Source organism: Struthio camelus, chromosome 6, assembly GCF_040807025.1.
Source record: "Struthio camelus isolate bStrCam1 chromosome 6, bStrCam1.hap1, whole genome shotgun sequence".
Taxonomy (NCBI): Eukaryota; Metazoa; Chordata; class Aves; order Struthioniformes; family Struthionidae; genus Struthio; species Struthio camelus.
Window position 1 is genome coordinate 7,930,140 of NC_090947.1, and position 15,651 is coordinate 7,945,790.

Below are 15,651 nucleotides of genomic sequence, written 5' to 3' on the forward strand. Positions count from 1 at the left end.
AATGCTTGATGTGCTGAGTTACTTAATTAACTCTTCTTTATCAGGCAATAGAGAGAACGCACAGCGTCCACACAGCTTCACTGCGACTGATTCTGTTGATTCTGTATTTTCTGCTGGATGAAGCTTACAGACATGTTACTGTTTGACAGGAACATGAGTCTCAAGAATTTTCACTGTACTGCTTTTCCAGCCATAAGACGCTCTTATCCAAACTCAACATTTGTAAAAACTATCTTTGTTCTGTTTCTGTTATTCCTGCCGCCTGGCTCTCAGCAAATCTTCAGTGGCGTTTTAGCTAACAAGAAAAAAGGGAGCCTGCAGCACCTTACTATTTATATAGTATAAAGTATATTTGTGTTTTTTAATGTGACAGTTGTCGGTTGGGACTATAGTTAAGCATAGGACCAAATGCCTGTTCAACCACTTGATAATTGTGTGCTGCTATGATTGAAGTCCTGTGTTCTTGCTTGCATTTCTCTCTAAGGTTCAGAATTTTTTCTCCTCTAGTTGCAGTTCCTTCGGCTTTCAGTACAATGGAGTAGAAAACAGGATGCTTTTCTGGTCCTATCTGAGAGGGCAGAATTATATTACCATTCTCATTCTCTCCCCTTTGCTCTGCAGTAGCTTTTGGTGGTACGTGGGTTTGTTCGCTGAACCTCCCCCTCTTCCCTAGCTTTAGCTGCGACCAGAACAACTCTGCTGTGGAAGGCATAGCCGCAATGAGAGTGGGTCCCTAGGCTGGCATTGCAACAGCTGCTTTTAGATTATTGAGGTACTGAAGAGATAAATGAAAGAAGGAGCTAGGCAAAAAAGGACAAAAGCTGAAGAAATCAAATGGGCAAACAGAGGAGGGCAGCAAGAGGATTACACGTTGTCCTTCAGTGTGACTGACCCTTGTAAACTTCTGGGAAGTCAAAGCAAATGGACATTTAGTCCAGTGCAAAGTAGGACGAGGAAAACCATTTGTTTCTGTTGTCAAAGAAACTCTGGATACGTTTCTCTTCCTAGCAGTTACCTTTCCCCTCACTGTGTCAGCAGCTTGAATGTGCCTTTTCTGTCACTGCCAGGAAGGCGCTCCTGGGCATTTGCTCCTAGTCTGGGTTGAACTTTGTGTGGATGTTTCTGAAGATACCTCTAAAGCTATTGTTAGGCAGTTGTCCCAACACTTTGCTTTGTTGAAAAGCAAGTTCAGATCTACAGTAGTTTTTTAAATAGTAAATTCTGTCACGGCTGGGAGTAGGAGAATTGGTGTTTCTACATACTTTGGTTTGTCTGTCAATGATCAGGCCACGGAAGATGGAGTGTTAATGACTCTCATCTTGAGCAGACAAGTACACCAAATACAGTGCTTTTGAAGGGGACCTGCAGGAAATCAGAGGTATAGATTAAATGTGAATGGCAACCATAGGTAATTAAAGTGTAGCTGGGATATAAAAGTATGATTTGCTGGGGTAGGGAGCACTAAAAGGGCAAAGAAGTATGAGCTCATGCCATATGTTCAGATGAAAATACAAGCCCTACAGAAGAAGAAAAACTAGACCTACAAATCTGTCCTGGGATTGTCAGGTGCCTAGTCTACACAGCCAGTTCTTCTTATTCTCCTTCTAATGCCCACCCGTATTCACATGCTCCCCAGTGGATGCACTGTCATTCTTCTGATACAAAAGCTTCGCTTTGGGCCTTAATTTGCCCAGAAACTATAACTCCCTGGCTCAGTCACCATCATCATGAGGTGCAGGTCTCTTCGGCATTTAACAATCAGGGGCGTTCAGTTTTGAAGCTGCGTAGCCCACAGGAGGCAGGGATGCATGTGCAAACTGTCTTCACACGGCGTATAGCAGCGCAGAGGTCTAGCCTGTATGAACACCCATCCAGCATCAGCTTGCCTCTTCTCATCCTAACTTCCCTCTGTAGTTGAGTGGGAAGGAGAGGGAAGAGGCTCTGTAGCTTGTGTCCCCCAAGCTCTCTGGCTTTTTGCGCTTACAAGATTGTTGATTTGCAGCACTGCCTGAACAGATCTGAGTTGCTCTGTAGGTACAGCATGTGGAACTGTTACGGGAGTATACAGAGAGGATAAGGCATTCAACAGAACAGGTAACAGCAGATTTATAAATTTAGAAAGAATGTGTTGACTACATTCAGATTTCAGTATGGTATTATCTGACCTCTGTACTGCTCCTGGCTGTGGGCTTTTTGGATTTAGGTTTTTTTTTCTGGGACGTTTGTAGGCGAGTGAAGCCACCGAATCGTAGAGGCATTTGGCTTGGGAAAGAGCTTTATAGTTGAATAAATAAAGACACTTCAAGTCTAGCGTATTTTTCTGATCTGCTTTTCTATTGCTGACTTCCGTGAGACTGTGAACTAAAATAATGTCTACAAGTGCCTATGTGCACAATCTGTCTCAAGCCCAGGAACTTTTGGTATGAGATTCATGGGGCAAATCATGGGGGATAAAGAAACCATAATGGAAGTCTTGAAAGATAGGCTGGAGAAAGTCAAGCTTTTAGTTTGAAAACTTTCTCTGCAGAAAAACAAGAGTACAGGAAACCAAACATTCTCTCATATTGATGTAGAGTCCCATCCAAAAACTTAGTTTTGGTTTCCATTTCCAAAACTAGGCGACTAAAAGGTCTAAAAGATTTGTCTGTTCTAGAAAACCAGAACCGCTTGTAAAAGTTATGAGCAACTGAAGTACTTACAATGTATGCGGAACTGTTAAGAAATAGTTTTAGTGTACCAGAAAACAATGAGATAGTGATAGGCATGTGGATTGAGTTGTAAGCCTACGAGTAAGTGTTTATATTCAGCCCAGGTCTTGAGATTTGACCGCTTTGCTGGAGTTGGGAGAGAAGTGCTTGACTGTAGTATTTGCAGCTAGCAAGCAAGCTTTGAAGTTAAAAAAAAAAAAAAAAAAAAGAAAGAAAGAAAAAAAAGCCCCGTTATGGGGCTTTCATACTCAAAAATATGTATACTTTCCCTACTATGAACTAATAAGGCTTTATCTTCGGCAAAATAGTTATTTCTATGGCAACGCCTTAAGTTCCTATAAATAGGATTCTGCTGCGTGATTCAGAGCGGACAGAAAAGGAAATGGCTGTTCAAACACAATTATCCTCAGTAAGTAGAGTAGCAATATCTAAGATTTGTGCTTGTTCTTTTGGCATGACTTCCTTTAAGTTCATATGAAAGTATTTTTAACAGGACAAGCGTATGTAACCCTTGCAAACGTGCAAATGTAGACGCTGTGATGCCGGGGAGGTGCCAAATGCAGAAAGTTGCCATATATTGAGATGGGGTTCAGTATGTTTCTGTTCTGTAAAGTGCTCATACATTGGGGGAGGTATATTTAATATTAAGCCATGTTCTAACCTACAGCTAAGGAAAGAAGTGAATAATAGCTCAATTTTAAACAGCTGGAGAAGCTTTTAGGTAGGGTACAGTTACTGAGGATGTTGAACCTGAGGACGCTACCGCGTGACTGTAACAGCAATGGCCGACCAGGAACGTCTGAGGAAGCGCGCTGCACCCCTGCAGTTTTCCGTTGAGTCGTGTCTGGGTGCGTGGCATGAGAAGGCAAGAAATTGTCCTAACTTAGGTGCAAATCAGATGAACAGAAATGGGTAGGATGAAGGAAGAAGCTCCCTCATACCATTTAGAGAAAGAGTACGGTCACAGCTGTCAGATTTCAGTTGGAAAATCAGTCTGGCCTGCAGTTGTGGTCAGCTTTATATAACAGAGTTCAGCCAAATTCAGTGTAATCGTTGGAGAATCAGAGAAGGATCGTTGATTGGAAGAATATCAACCCGAGTGAGTAATTCTGTTTTTCATCTCTGCATTGAAATGTGTTCAGATACAAACTAGAGCAGGTCCTGGCTCAGTCTTGCAGGGAAGGATGCCACCTCCTGAGTCAGTATTGCTGCTTCCTGCCTCATCTGGAGCTTTTCTTGCAGTACTGGCCTGGGCTCCCTGTGAATCATGGTACATGACAGGCTCACAGCTTGAAGTGGTGGGACTATAGACAGCAGGATTAAACAGTCATTTAGAGAGAGGAAAGTTGCCAGGACAAAAGTAACACGCCAGAGGAAGCAATAGTGATGGGCAAACAAAACCAGGCTTCAGGTAATTTTATAAGAGGCTTAAAAAGCAGCAAATTTTCATCCAGAACTGAGGGAAAAGTTTTCCTACTTGTGAACGTGGAACAATGAATGCGTTCAGTATTTATCAGAAGGGACTAGAGTACTCTGGCAAATGAAAAAGAAAGGAACTGGAAGTTACCATGATCCTTGGATTGTTAGTATATGCGTAAGGCATTTTCATGTAAATCAAGGGAATGAAGAACAGCAGCACAGCGAATCTAGAAAGATATGTTTTTAAATCAATAGGTCGAGAAAACAGTTAAAAAGGAATTTTGAAAAACTTTAATTGCACATATGTTCATATAGTGCTGATAATTGTTTCTGTTTTCCACACTAAAAATGATGCTAAGAATTTATTCATTTCCACATTCATGTTTTGTTTCCTCAGAATGGCATGTCTAAAAATGATTAGAATGAACTAGTTTACAACTACGCTGGTAGGAGTGTTAAAGCCAGCAACATGGGTTCTCTAAATATGCACTGGACAAATGATACAAGTCTCCAGCTCTGGACACTTACTTAAAAAATTTCCTTCTACAAATTTTGATTCTCCACTGGTCTTGATTTGTATATGCTACTTCACAGTCCCCTCAGGAGCCAGGTTTCCATAGTAAATATTTGTATTGATTCCTTTGCTTCCTCAACAGGAAATCAAGGAATCTTTTCCTTTGAAAAGAAGGATGAATTTAGTAGGAAACTCAGACGCTGCACTCCTGAACACACGCTGTTAATTTTTTCCCCTTGGTTTTGGTTTAGGGTGTCTTCCTTTCTGTCCCCAGTACGAGGATTTAGGATCCCTGTCCAACATGCGTTTTGTTTGAAGGGCAGCGCTATGTGTTTCATTGCCAAGTGCTCAAAGCAGTGATTGATGCTATTTTGTAAAAGCAGTATTCAGTCTGGCATAGCTAATCTTCTGTATGGTGCGCATAATCATAGAACTAAGGATGGAAAAACTCTTCTGTCAAGTTTAGAACTAAGGATGGAAAAACTCTTCTGTCAAGTTGATGTCTTTTTTCCTGCTATTTCAGGACAATACTCTTCTTAATATTCGCCAGTGCTTTGTCCAGTTTCTTTGATTTTTCCAAAGCAGCGCCAGTGCTTTGTCCAGTTTCTTTGATTTTTCCAAAGCGGCTTCCATGCCTTCAGTAACATAAACTATTCTGCAGCTGTAAGAAAAATTTCCTGATATGTTAGGCCTACGTTTTGTTTGAGAGCGCCACCTTACTTGCTCCCAATTCTCAACTGGAATTCCCTTATCTTGGTGCTGTAAACTCAAGGAGTCACTACTGGGACTGCACATGTGCGTTTTGCAGATCTTAAATGTGGAGGTAGCTAGGGTAGATGCAAGTGTGGAGCCTTGGCTCATTCCTGCTGTGATCTGAAGAGGGCTTTTATTCCTCCCCCTCTTCCAGGTTTTCCTGCTGTTACTGTTACGTGGGCAGAGATCCACTTTTGTACATACCTAATGCATGAGTCTTGGAATTGGTCTGAGTGGTCATAGCCACAGGAAGTTACACAGCCTCCTTGTATCATTCCCCACCAGATGTTTATCATCTGTTTGTAAACTTTTCCCTCTGGGTCTGGAGTAGGAACATGTGATGTGGTCCTGGGTGCATGTAGATAATGAGAACAGAGGAGTTAGTAGGAGAGAGCCTTGTAGTCCTGAATAATGTGTTTCAAAGCATGAGCGCTTATAAAAGGGGTTGGAAGAAACTGTCCCCCTGAGCTGGTCGTTCTGCTCACGAACAAGTGAAGCAGTGCAGTTCTCTGAGATTGCCTTGAATGTGGAGAACGTTGTATGTGACTGTTGTTTTTCCTGTTCCTCTCTGTACCTCTCCTAATAGTCATTCTCTGTCTGTTCTTTCCTAGTGGTGGCGATCTATGACTACACGAAGGACAAAGAAGATGAGCTCTCATTTCAGGAAGGTGCCATCATTTATGTCATCAAGAAGAATGATGATGGCTGGTATGAAGGGGTCATGAACGGAGTGACCGGCCTCTTCCCAGGGAACTATGTGGAGTCCATCATGCATTACTCGGAGTGAACGCCAGAGGACCGAGCACTGCATCTCCTGCTGCAGGAGCTCTCAGGGCTTCCCAGATCTCCATCCGGCCTCTGGGGCCCCATCCAAAAGAACTGAATGAAGGATAATTGTAACAACCACTCTTTATTTTTTTGTTTTGTTTTGTTTTTGTTTTATCCCATTATAAAACAATAGTGATTTGTTTGAACAAATGGCTCTTCCGGCTGCCAGCACTGGCTATCAGGAGCCATCTGACATTCAATTAAGCTGACCCATTCAGATGCAACAAACTTGTTGAGTAGCTGATACTTCACTCAAATTCTGACTTCTTCTGGCAGGCTCTGGGATCTGTCTCAGGAATACTGTGTGCCCTTGTGGTACCACCCTTGGCAGCAGTGCCTGGCGCGTGGGATGTCCTGGATGCTTGTGATGAAGGGTTACTGGCCAGTGGACATCCCTCCCTGTTTCTACGCTACACTCCTGTGCAGCTGGAAGAACACTCTTGTGCTAGCAAACATGGATTTGTGCACAAGGCCGTTCGTGTATCTGACTTCCAGATAGTTCCTTGCATCTCTAGCATAAACACTACTGCAGCTGCTCTGCACATGTAGGCTGACACGGGGGCACACAGAGCTGGCTTTGACTCACTCACCTTTCAGTTTAGACAATTCAGATGGCTGCAGCCCAGAAGACTCCCATCCCCATTTCCTCACCTTATGAATGCCACAAGGTTTTTTTCCTTTTTTTTTTTTTTTTTTGGTTATGCACTGAAGTAAATGTGCTCCTTTCCGCTGCAGGCTCCCAGCTGTGGGTACTGATGGGTTAAACAGAACTCTCTGATGCCGCTGACGGTGAAGGGGAAATGAAGTTTACAGGTCCTCCTGGGGTCTGAGGATAAACTCTAGGAGCTGTGATCTGAGGTTCAAATCTATTCACGCCTGCTTGCACTAGAGCAACTTACCCCCAACTTTAGTCTTATGCACAATAGAACCTTAAAAAAAAAAAAAACCCAACAGGTATTGTAAATTGGCTATTTTGTACTTGATGACTAGATTTGCATATGTACTGTGAGAGCCCTGTGCAGAGGCAGGACAAACGGCAATTGTCGTCTTCAGGTCTGTTGCCAAAAATCTCTTCAGTGGAAGTAAAAAGGGCTGTTGTGTGTACTGGTTTCCCATGGAAATCCGAGCAGTAACTAGTAGTAGTTTTAGCTCTTCCCCCAGCCCCCTCCATTGTAATGAAGAAATAAGATACTTTGAACTGTACTGATGGATGTGGGGGGGGAGTAATACCAAGTGAAGGCTCTGTAGCCCCTTCTGTTGATCATTTGCTTTTTAATCTAGTCTCAGTTAAAAAGGCTCTGCTGTGGGTCTCCCTAGCAGATCAGTGTTACAGGATGGCTGTACTAGTCTGCCTTTAGGAAGGATGTAATGGTGTCTTTGGGTTAATGTCATGCAGGAGTAGAATGAAGGGATTAAACCTGGTGGCCTGCAGCTTTAGCTGGACCTTCAGTCGTGAGAGGCTTCTGGGCCAGAGCATCTTCCTGGACAACTTTTGACTGTTGCCTGGCCGAATTGTGGCCGATACCATCAGTAGCTGGTCGAAGGCCTGTTAATGCTGCAGCCATCTTCTGAGGCCGGGGCATGAAACAGAGTGGTGCAGAGAACCACCCGGACCGTGAGTTTGTGGCGATGTTGGTGAAGATACAGGGAATTGACCCAGTGCCCCAGCCTGGTAATTGGTGCACGACCAGGCCAGAGGGGCAGGTTTGGTACAGACTTGGGCAGAGAGGAGCCACAGCTGCTCAAGGCGGGAGAAAGAGGAGAGGAACGGTTGCAAGTGGCTGTCTGTGGGATATGGCTGAGTTTGATCGCCTGCAGTGAGCCTGCAGGAAGAGAGCGTGTAACTGCTGTGACTGTGGAAGGCACTAGTTTGGTCAAAGCCTGCAGTAGCTGAACAGCTGTGAAGGAAGTGGTGCAAGGCTAGAAGGCACTTACTCATGCTCAGTATGCAGCTGTGTAGCCAAGCCACTCATTGTCTTTCTGGACGGTAGCGGCATAATTTGGGATGAATGTTAGTCAGAACAGGTACTTGCTGCTGCCTTCTGGGAAGGCTTTTGTCTACCAGCAAAACTACCAGAAGCAGCCGTGCTCAGGGCCCTTAGCCCATTGTTTCTCTGGGAGCCTTTCCTGGCTGGGGGACACAAAAAAACCCTGGTTTTTAGTAGCTTGAATGACTGTTCCTAGTATCACGGGGAGGGCGCCACTTTTTGTGCTGTGAGGTGCTTGCAGCCAGGCTAGAGACTAGGCTGACTGACGTGCAGCAGCGTGACACAACTCTTCAGTGCTTGCGCGGTGGCTATGTTTGCCAGGACTGTGAGAGTGGCCCTGCTTCTCCCGCCCAGCGTGTGTTTGTGGCAAAGACTGAGCATACCGTGAAAGTACGGGTCTGTGAGCAGATGCCTCATGATGTTACACCAGCTCAAGGCATTTGCGTTCATCAGCACTGCCGCTCCCTCACCTTTGCGCCGTGCAGCCAAGCCAGGTGGGTGGTGGCGCGTTAGTGACATGCCTGTTTGTTTAACTCAAGGGCTCTGGCAGCGCATGCACGTGACTAGTTCTGACCGGCGGGTAGTGACAGTGCACGTGTCCATTGGGGGGGGGGGTGTGCGCTACAGTCCTGTAGCCGTAATGGTCAGTAAAGTGGTTGGTCGTCATGCAAAGGTTTCTGCCAGAGGAGTGCAGTGTAACCCTGGGATGTGCTGAATGCTTACCGGGGCGCAGCAGAGCGGGCAAGGCTGCGCGCCATGGAAAGGGGCCTCTGTGACACTCCTTGGCTAACGGGCTTTGGCTGATGGGCCAGTGTTTGGGTCCCTGCTGAAAGCTGCTTGTTTCGTGTTTTTTTTTTTGGGGGGGGGGGGATGGGGTAGAGCCTGGAAGAACTACTGTGGATGGAATTTTTGGGTCACCTCCTGCTAGGTTTATGCTTTATTATGCAGTATTAATGGTGTAAAGAAATTGGTTGAGTTTTTTGGGCCTTTTTTTTTTTTTTTTTTTTTTGCACAGTTTTGTATCTGGGGGTAATGTGATGTTACTGCTCCTAGACCAGCCCCAAAGTAATCAGGCTTTGCATTTTAATGTCACATAGGCTGCATGATAGTGCAGGTTGTATTTCTAGTTTTGTCACTTGTAACGCTCCTTCTCCCAAAAAAAAAAAAAAAAAGTTGTTTTCCCACCCCCCCCCCCCTTTTTATTTACAGGTTTACTTCAAAGAAAAACAAAACAAAAAAAACCCCTATGCTTAGGGGAAGGCTCTCTATTTCAAATAGCTGCAAACCATCGTCTCATGGAGTCCTGCTGCCACAGCTGGAGGTGGTCAGCACTGTAGGCTGCTGAGTGGTGCAGGGGTAGTGTGCATGTGTGAGAGGGGTTGGGGGGGGGGGGCATGCCAGAGTAGCCCAAGGGTGCTGTATGGCCAAGATGAGTATGGTGCTGCCTTCCTCTACCTTAGCCCAGCCAGCTGCGTGGGGTGTGGGTTGGGGTGTTTTTTTGTTTGTGTTTTTTTTTTTTTTGGTGTGCACAGAAATGGGACTGGCTTCTCTAGCTGCCGATGTATTTTGCTTTGGTTTCCTGTAGCAGAGCTGGTCCTTGCTCCTGGCCCAGGGACAAAGCTGTTAACTAACTGCAGCTGTCTGCTCTGCCATGTGCCTGTGCCAAGGGAGGTGCCCACACTGGCCCCTGCTAGTGCAGGTGTTTCGGTGCCTCTGTTTCAAGTTAACAGAGGCGGCTGAGGCTGTAGGTGCCCCCCCCACCTTTTTTTTTTTTGTGCTGTCTTGAATTCCTCTGTCTTTATTATTACTGCACTTGAGAGGCTAGTGAGCACTCCCATGTCCATTGGCTGGCGCAGGTCCCTTGTTCAGGCAAAAGAGCGCAGAGGCAGCGCCTCATGCCATGCTGGTCCTGGCTGCAACACAGCACGGTGCCATCTCTCACCGGGGAGCAAGAGAGCAAGAGGTGTGGCGTGGCCCAGGGGCTGCAGTGCTCAGTGCTTGTAACCAGGAGCCTGGCTGCAGCCCCAGAACGCAACTGGGACTGCTGGTAAGTGATGAGCAGCCCAAGAGCGCTCGCAGGGGGCTGGAGTGCTGCTGGTTTTCAACCCCAGCTGCCCCGAGAGCCAGCTAGAGCAGCATGGACTCCCGCTCTTCCAGGCCTTTTACAGCTCACAGACATTGTCTTTCTTTGCTGCTGTGTGCTCTCGCTCCATGGAAGAACTGCCCCCCCCCCCCCCCCCCCCAGAGTAAGAGAACAGGCCTTGCTGTTTGCTCCTGCGGGCGCAGCAGTCTTGCCGTGGTGGCCATAGCCCTCCGCTTGCCAAGGGGCAGACTGCCTGCCCCTACCCTGCATGTGCCAACCCTGAGCCCGAGTTGCCACGGGCAGCTGTGCAGCTTCTGGAAGCAGCACTTCTATCGCGGGCTTTCCTCAGTCGGGCATGACTGGAGGCACCAGCAGGCCGGCCTCTCCTTTTGCAGGGGGTTGAGGGTGGGTGCCGCCTGCCTGGCTGCTCTGTGCGTGTCAGACTGGAGGTGGGAGGCTTGTGCATTGCTGCAGGTTGCACTTCTGTGGTGTCGCCCACTTGCACTGGGTGCTGAGTTAGTCCTAGTGAGTGCTGCAGATATGCCTCGGCTCTGGCAAGGGGAGCTCTGTTTTTTTTTTTTTTTTTTTAAAAAAAAAAAAGCTATGCCTCTGGGCTTCTGGCTTAAAACAAAAGGCAAACTGTGACGTTTTCAGCCAGGAGCCTTTACAGGGCTTCTCTTCCCAGAGGGGTTTCCCCCCCCCCCCCAACCCGGTGCATTGGGACATCTTGTGAAAAAGGTAAAGTTTGTATTCTCTGCAGGGCCAATTGCTGGGAATAGCAAGAGGATGCTGTTGGTAAGACCATGGAGCTGGGGTTACTCGCCTTTGGCCTGTAGAGTCAGTGTTTGAACACTGCAGTATTTTAGAAAACATTATGCAAAACCCATGCAGGGAGGCTTTTAGGTCCCATGTTGACAGCAGTGGCAGTGAGAAGCGTGCAGAGCTGTTGCATTCACAAAAGCAAACATTTTACTTAAATCCCTATTATTTGGTCTTAGAAAAGACAGTATCGCCAACTCCCAGGCAGCCAATGGCATAGAGCTTATGGGGAACCCCTTTTTTCTAGAATTTACTGTGCGTGCAGGTATAGTCACCACCTTCCTCACCCTTTGGCATCACTGAGTATTCATTAGGCACAGCCACATTTCGTGGATGAAATGCTTACACAGAGGTGAAAACAGCGCAAGAGGGGAACAGCCTTTGCTGTAGCTGAAATCAGTGTGTAGTTACAGTCCTGTTGATCTACTTTTGCTTTTGAAACTACAAGAACAGAGGGACCATCACCTCATGTCCTTGGGAAGGCTGCTGAAAGCTTGATGCGGCCAAGGTTTGCCAACTGCTGTTGCAAAGAGTAATTCACAGGCCATGGTGTTCTGCTGCTTTTGTTCAGGAAAAACCCACTTACGGGTTTTGTGCAACGTCCTGCAAGTGCAGGAAGTGGTTTTTCTTTGGTACGCTGAATGTGCTGATTTTATTGGCACCTTTGCTTAGTACTAGGCATGTGTTACAAAAGGGTAAAGTCAGCAACAGCCAGTTGTCCAGAGGTAACCTACACCCAGCATCCTGCTGAACACCTATATGGTGACTGCTGAAATGTGTGCAGTGCATTTGTTCCTGTTTCTCTTAAAAACCTCAGAAAATTGTACCACTACTGGACTAATAAGGAAGAGCTGTGTACAAATTCATTTCCATTACAGCGCCTTGCTAAAGTGCTGACATGTCTGAGATTTTTTTTTGTAAAGAACAAGTGCTTCTTTTCACATTTGAAAAAGTGTCTTTTGCAACTTGCATGGACAAGTAGTTTCTATGAATTCTCTGGAAATGTCAGTGTCTAACATGGATTTTGTCCATGCACTTTTTTCCGAAAGCAGAACCCTCCCCCACTTTGGTTCACGGTCAGAGGAGAAGCACTCTTGTGCTTTTGATTCTGGCACTGCTGATGCAGTGGATGTGCGCAGAGCCCACTGTAAATGCTGATGACCAAGCCGGTAGGACTCTGGGGAGCTGTGTGCCGCCAGTAACGTTTTATTGTGTGTGCCATTTGAACCACCTTCCAGTGAGTGCAAAACCCAATTTTTAAATTTTTTTAATTGTACTTGGAATTAACTGTTGCTGTGTACTAAACCCTCTTGTTACGAGCCCTAAATAAAAAGAACAAAGCACACACTACGTGTTCTGTGTGTGTGCGCGCCACTGCTGCATCACTCACCTCCTCTTCCACTGCAGCCTTTTCAGCGCAGCCAGGACTGGGCTGTTGCCGGTGAGTGCAGGAGCCCCCTCTGACAGCGATGCTCTGAGCTCAGCGCTTCCTGCAGCACAGGTACGATCATCGGCATCCAGGCTGCTGTCTTTGGCAGCTCCTTTCTCTGCTTCTGTACTACTGCTCAGTTCCTGTACTCTCCACTGGTGGGATGCAGCGCCCCTTCTCCCAGTGCAGGCCACCTACGCTGCGTTCACAGCTCTGAGCCACCATCCGGTGGTGCCAGCTTCCGGCTAGGATTCGTCCAAGCCAGCTGGAGTGCTGCTCTCCCTCTCCCTCTCCTTTCCCAAGCAGGGTTCGGCACAGCTCGTGTGTAAGCACAGCTCACCTCCGTTGTGCCTGAAGGAAGGAAAGGGCTTCTTCCTTCAGTGGTGACGTGCCTGCCCCGGGGCCAGGACACTCACTGTGCGCTCTACATCCCCTCTCACCTCAGAGCCTGAGCAGCTGTGCTCGCGGGGTGACAATCTGTTCACCGAGCTGTGACAGCATGCGCTACAGTTGCGGCTTCCCGAGGGTGACATTTCACCCTCTGGCTGGAGCAGAGACTAACACAGAGTCAGGGGCAAGCCCAGGTACCTCACTGCCTCTAAGAACAAATGCAATACGTAAGCAGCAATTCCAGTCTGAGTTCCTGTTAAGCCTAACTCAATTCCCGCCTGTAAAAGCTGAGTTTTGATAGCTAGTTTCAAGATGCGCTGCTAGCCTGTGAGCAGCCCCCCAGGGATGGGCGAGCAGTGCCCCCAGTTCCCTACCCTGCGCCCTAGAGCGGGGCTGCACAAGCACTTACCAGGCATCAGCTGGCCTCGCAGGAGCAGAGCTGCACAAAACAATGCCAGGACCCTGCCTGCCTCAGGAAGAGGTGCGTGGAAAAGGTGAGCCTTCGCACTGGCTCCTCTTGAGACCTGTAACCAGTGCAACCCACGTTACTGGCAGGGCCAGCTCTGACCCACTTGAAAAAAACTGTACAAAGGAGCAATAAAAAGCACTTTTACTGAGAGTGAGCAGATACATGGCAACCTATACTTCAGGCCGTCAGCTATTTAATCCCTAAAGAGGAGACCACTGAGGTCTTGAGAACACGCTGCGTGTTCTGAACTCATGAAAAAAGGAAATGGCAAGACAGAGGATTAAAACAAATTATTAAATTCAACTACATCTTTATTGAATTGTGCATATTCCATTGTATAATGATCTATATTGGGTACTTTATAATGTAGTATTCTTTTGTCCTCTCCCATGCTTAAAAAAGTATATTTATACATATATTTATATATATTTATAATATGGCAAAGCTCCCCCCCAACCTGAAGCTGTCAGTCTGTCTAAAAGAGCTTTGATTTTCTTTTTGGAAAGGGAAAAAGAAGGGAGGCAATCCCATTGAAAAATAAAATGTGCAATTTTCTTTTTAAAGCAGTAAACATGAATGTATTTACAGCACTCAGCACAAGTTTGCTGCACAGATAAATCATCATTGCAATGACATTTTTTTCTTACATTTGCATCCCCAGTATTATACAGGACATCACCAGTGGCTGCTAACAATTAGTGTAAGCCATAAAACAAACTGATTGCTCCAGTTTAATTTCTGGTCCACGGCACACCGCTAGGAGGAGACCTAAGATTCGCAATTACAACTTGTGACAAAGCCTTTAGTTTTCCTTCTTGAAGTACAAGCTCTATAGTGCTGCAGCAAATCAGCACAAGGGAGCCTCTGGCACAGGCAGGAAATGACAAAGGTGGGACATTTCCAGATGGGTTTTCTTTGCTAAACTGTCCTTTGCCCCCACTGCTTGCCGATACGTACCCAGAATTGCCAGGGCTGCTCAGTCAGGGGCAGAGACGCGCAAGGCTGCCAGCAGTGGCAGCCCTGCTCTCTCCAAACAGCTGCCGCTTGCCTCAGGAGAGGCCCCGCAAGCCCAGCCGCGTACCTGGAATCCAGCTCTGAATGCATCTTTCACAGCCAGCAGTAAAATTCCCACAGCTAGAAAGATGGGAGGAAATTACTTTCCCCAGTAGGGAACAGTTGGCTCAACTCCTCGATCTCCTAAAAGAGGCGCTGCATGTAAACCTTCAGTGAGAGGGTTTCACAAAACTGGTGACTGAAGTTCCTTCTCCCCTCCCTAAACGCCCACCGCGGGGGACTGCGCCTAGCACCGGTTCCTGTTCCGCCTGTCCAACTTCCTGTCTCCCCTCGAAGACGCCCAGCTCTGACCAACAGCCTTCACTGACCCTTTGCCCTGCTCAGCGACTCAGAGCACCCAACAGCAATCAACCCGCACCGCGAGTCTTTCCTGTATTAGTGGCAATTACTTACTTACATTGGGAAGGATAAGCACGTGTTGTCACCTTATTTGCAATTTAGTGTCTTAAACTTTTCAAAACTCTAGATGAAGCCTGTGACTCATTAGATCACAACGTCACTGCTTACCCCTGTGATGCACTGCTGGTTTGGGCGTTCTTCATGGGATGGTTTTCAATTGAAGGAAAAAAAAAAATCCAGAAAGGAAAAGGATTCCATTTACGACAAACTTACTTACTTACATTTCCCAAATAGAAACTTAACAGCCCCCCTCACCCCTGCACACTGCAGAAACAGCTAAGACAAACTATCCTCTGCAGTATTAAATCCTCTCTCATTTCAGCTCCCCCACCCCAACCACCAAAGTGAGCAAGGGAATGCAAAGCTTAAACCGAACTACAGCTGAGGCTGCCCTCGGCCACGGGGAAACACTGCCTCCCCCTCCCTGGAAAGATTAGGAGCACGGCTGGAAGTAGTATGAACCCTACACCCTTAGCTTCACAAAGGAAAAAAAGGAGGGGGGGGGGGGAACCCACATATTCTGGCTGTATTCTCATTACCTTATGTCAGGAGTTTATATTGCGTTTGTGTTTGGTCAGAGATGAAACTCCAGGAAAGCATGTATGCTGACCAGGTGGGAGTCACGCACACATTTACCAAGCAGAAAATGCCTTTATAAATCTCTGCCACGACTTAAAAATAACTGCTAAGAAACAGGAAGCAAGTCAAATCTTGGAAATTCTGTGGGTGAGAGAGCAAATGAAAATACCAGTGCAGCTCTGAGCTGAGAAGCGTTTGC

At 46.7% G+C, this 15,651-nt stretch overlaps 1 protein-coding gene across 15 annotated transcripts in view; it reads left to right on the plus strand.

Annotated features, from left to right (window-relative positions):
• ABI2 (abl interactor 2) overlaps nucleotides 1-12,459 on the plus strand; it is a 77,092-nt gene extending 64,633 nt beyond the window's left edge. For all 15 annotated transcript variants that reach the window (XM_068948009.1, XM_068947999.1, XM_068948002.1 and 12 more), the window contains one exon: nucleotides 6,006-12,459. In XM_068948009.1, the coding sequence (XP_068804110.1) occupies nucleotides 6,006-6,181 (176 nt within the window). In that variant the 3' untranslated portion in view covers nucleotides 6,182-12,459. The remainder of the gene's footprint in view (nucleotides 1-6,005) is intronic.
• The last annotated feature ends 3,192 nt before the right edge of the window (nucleotides 12,460-15,651 follow it).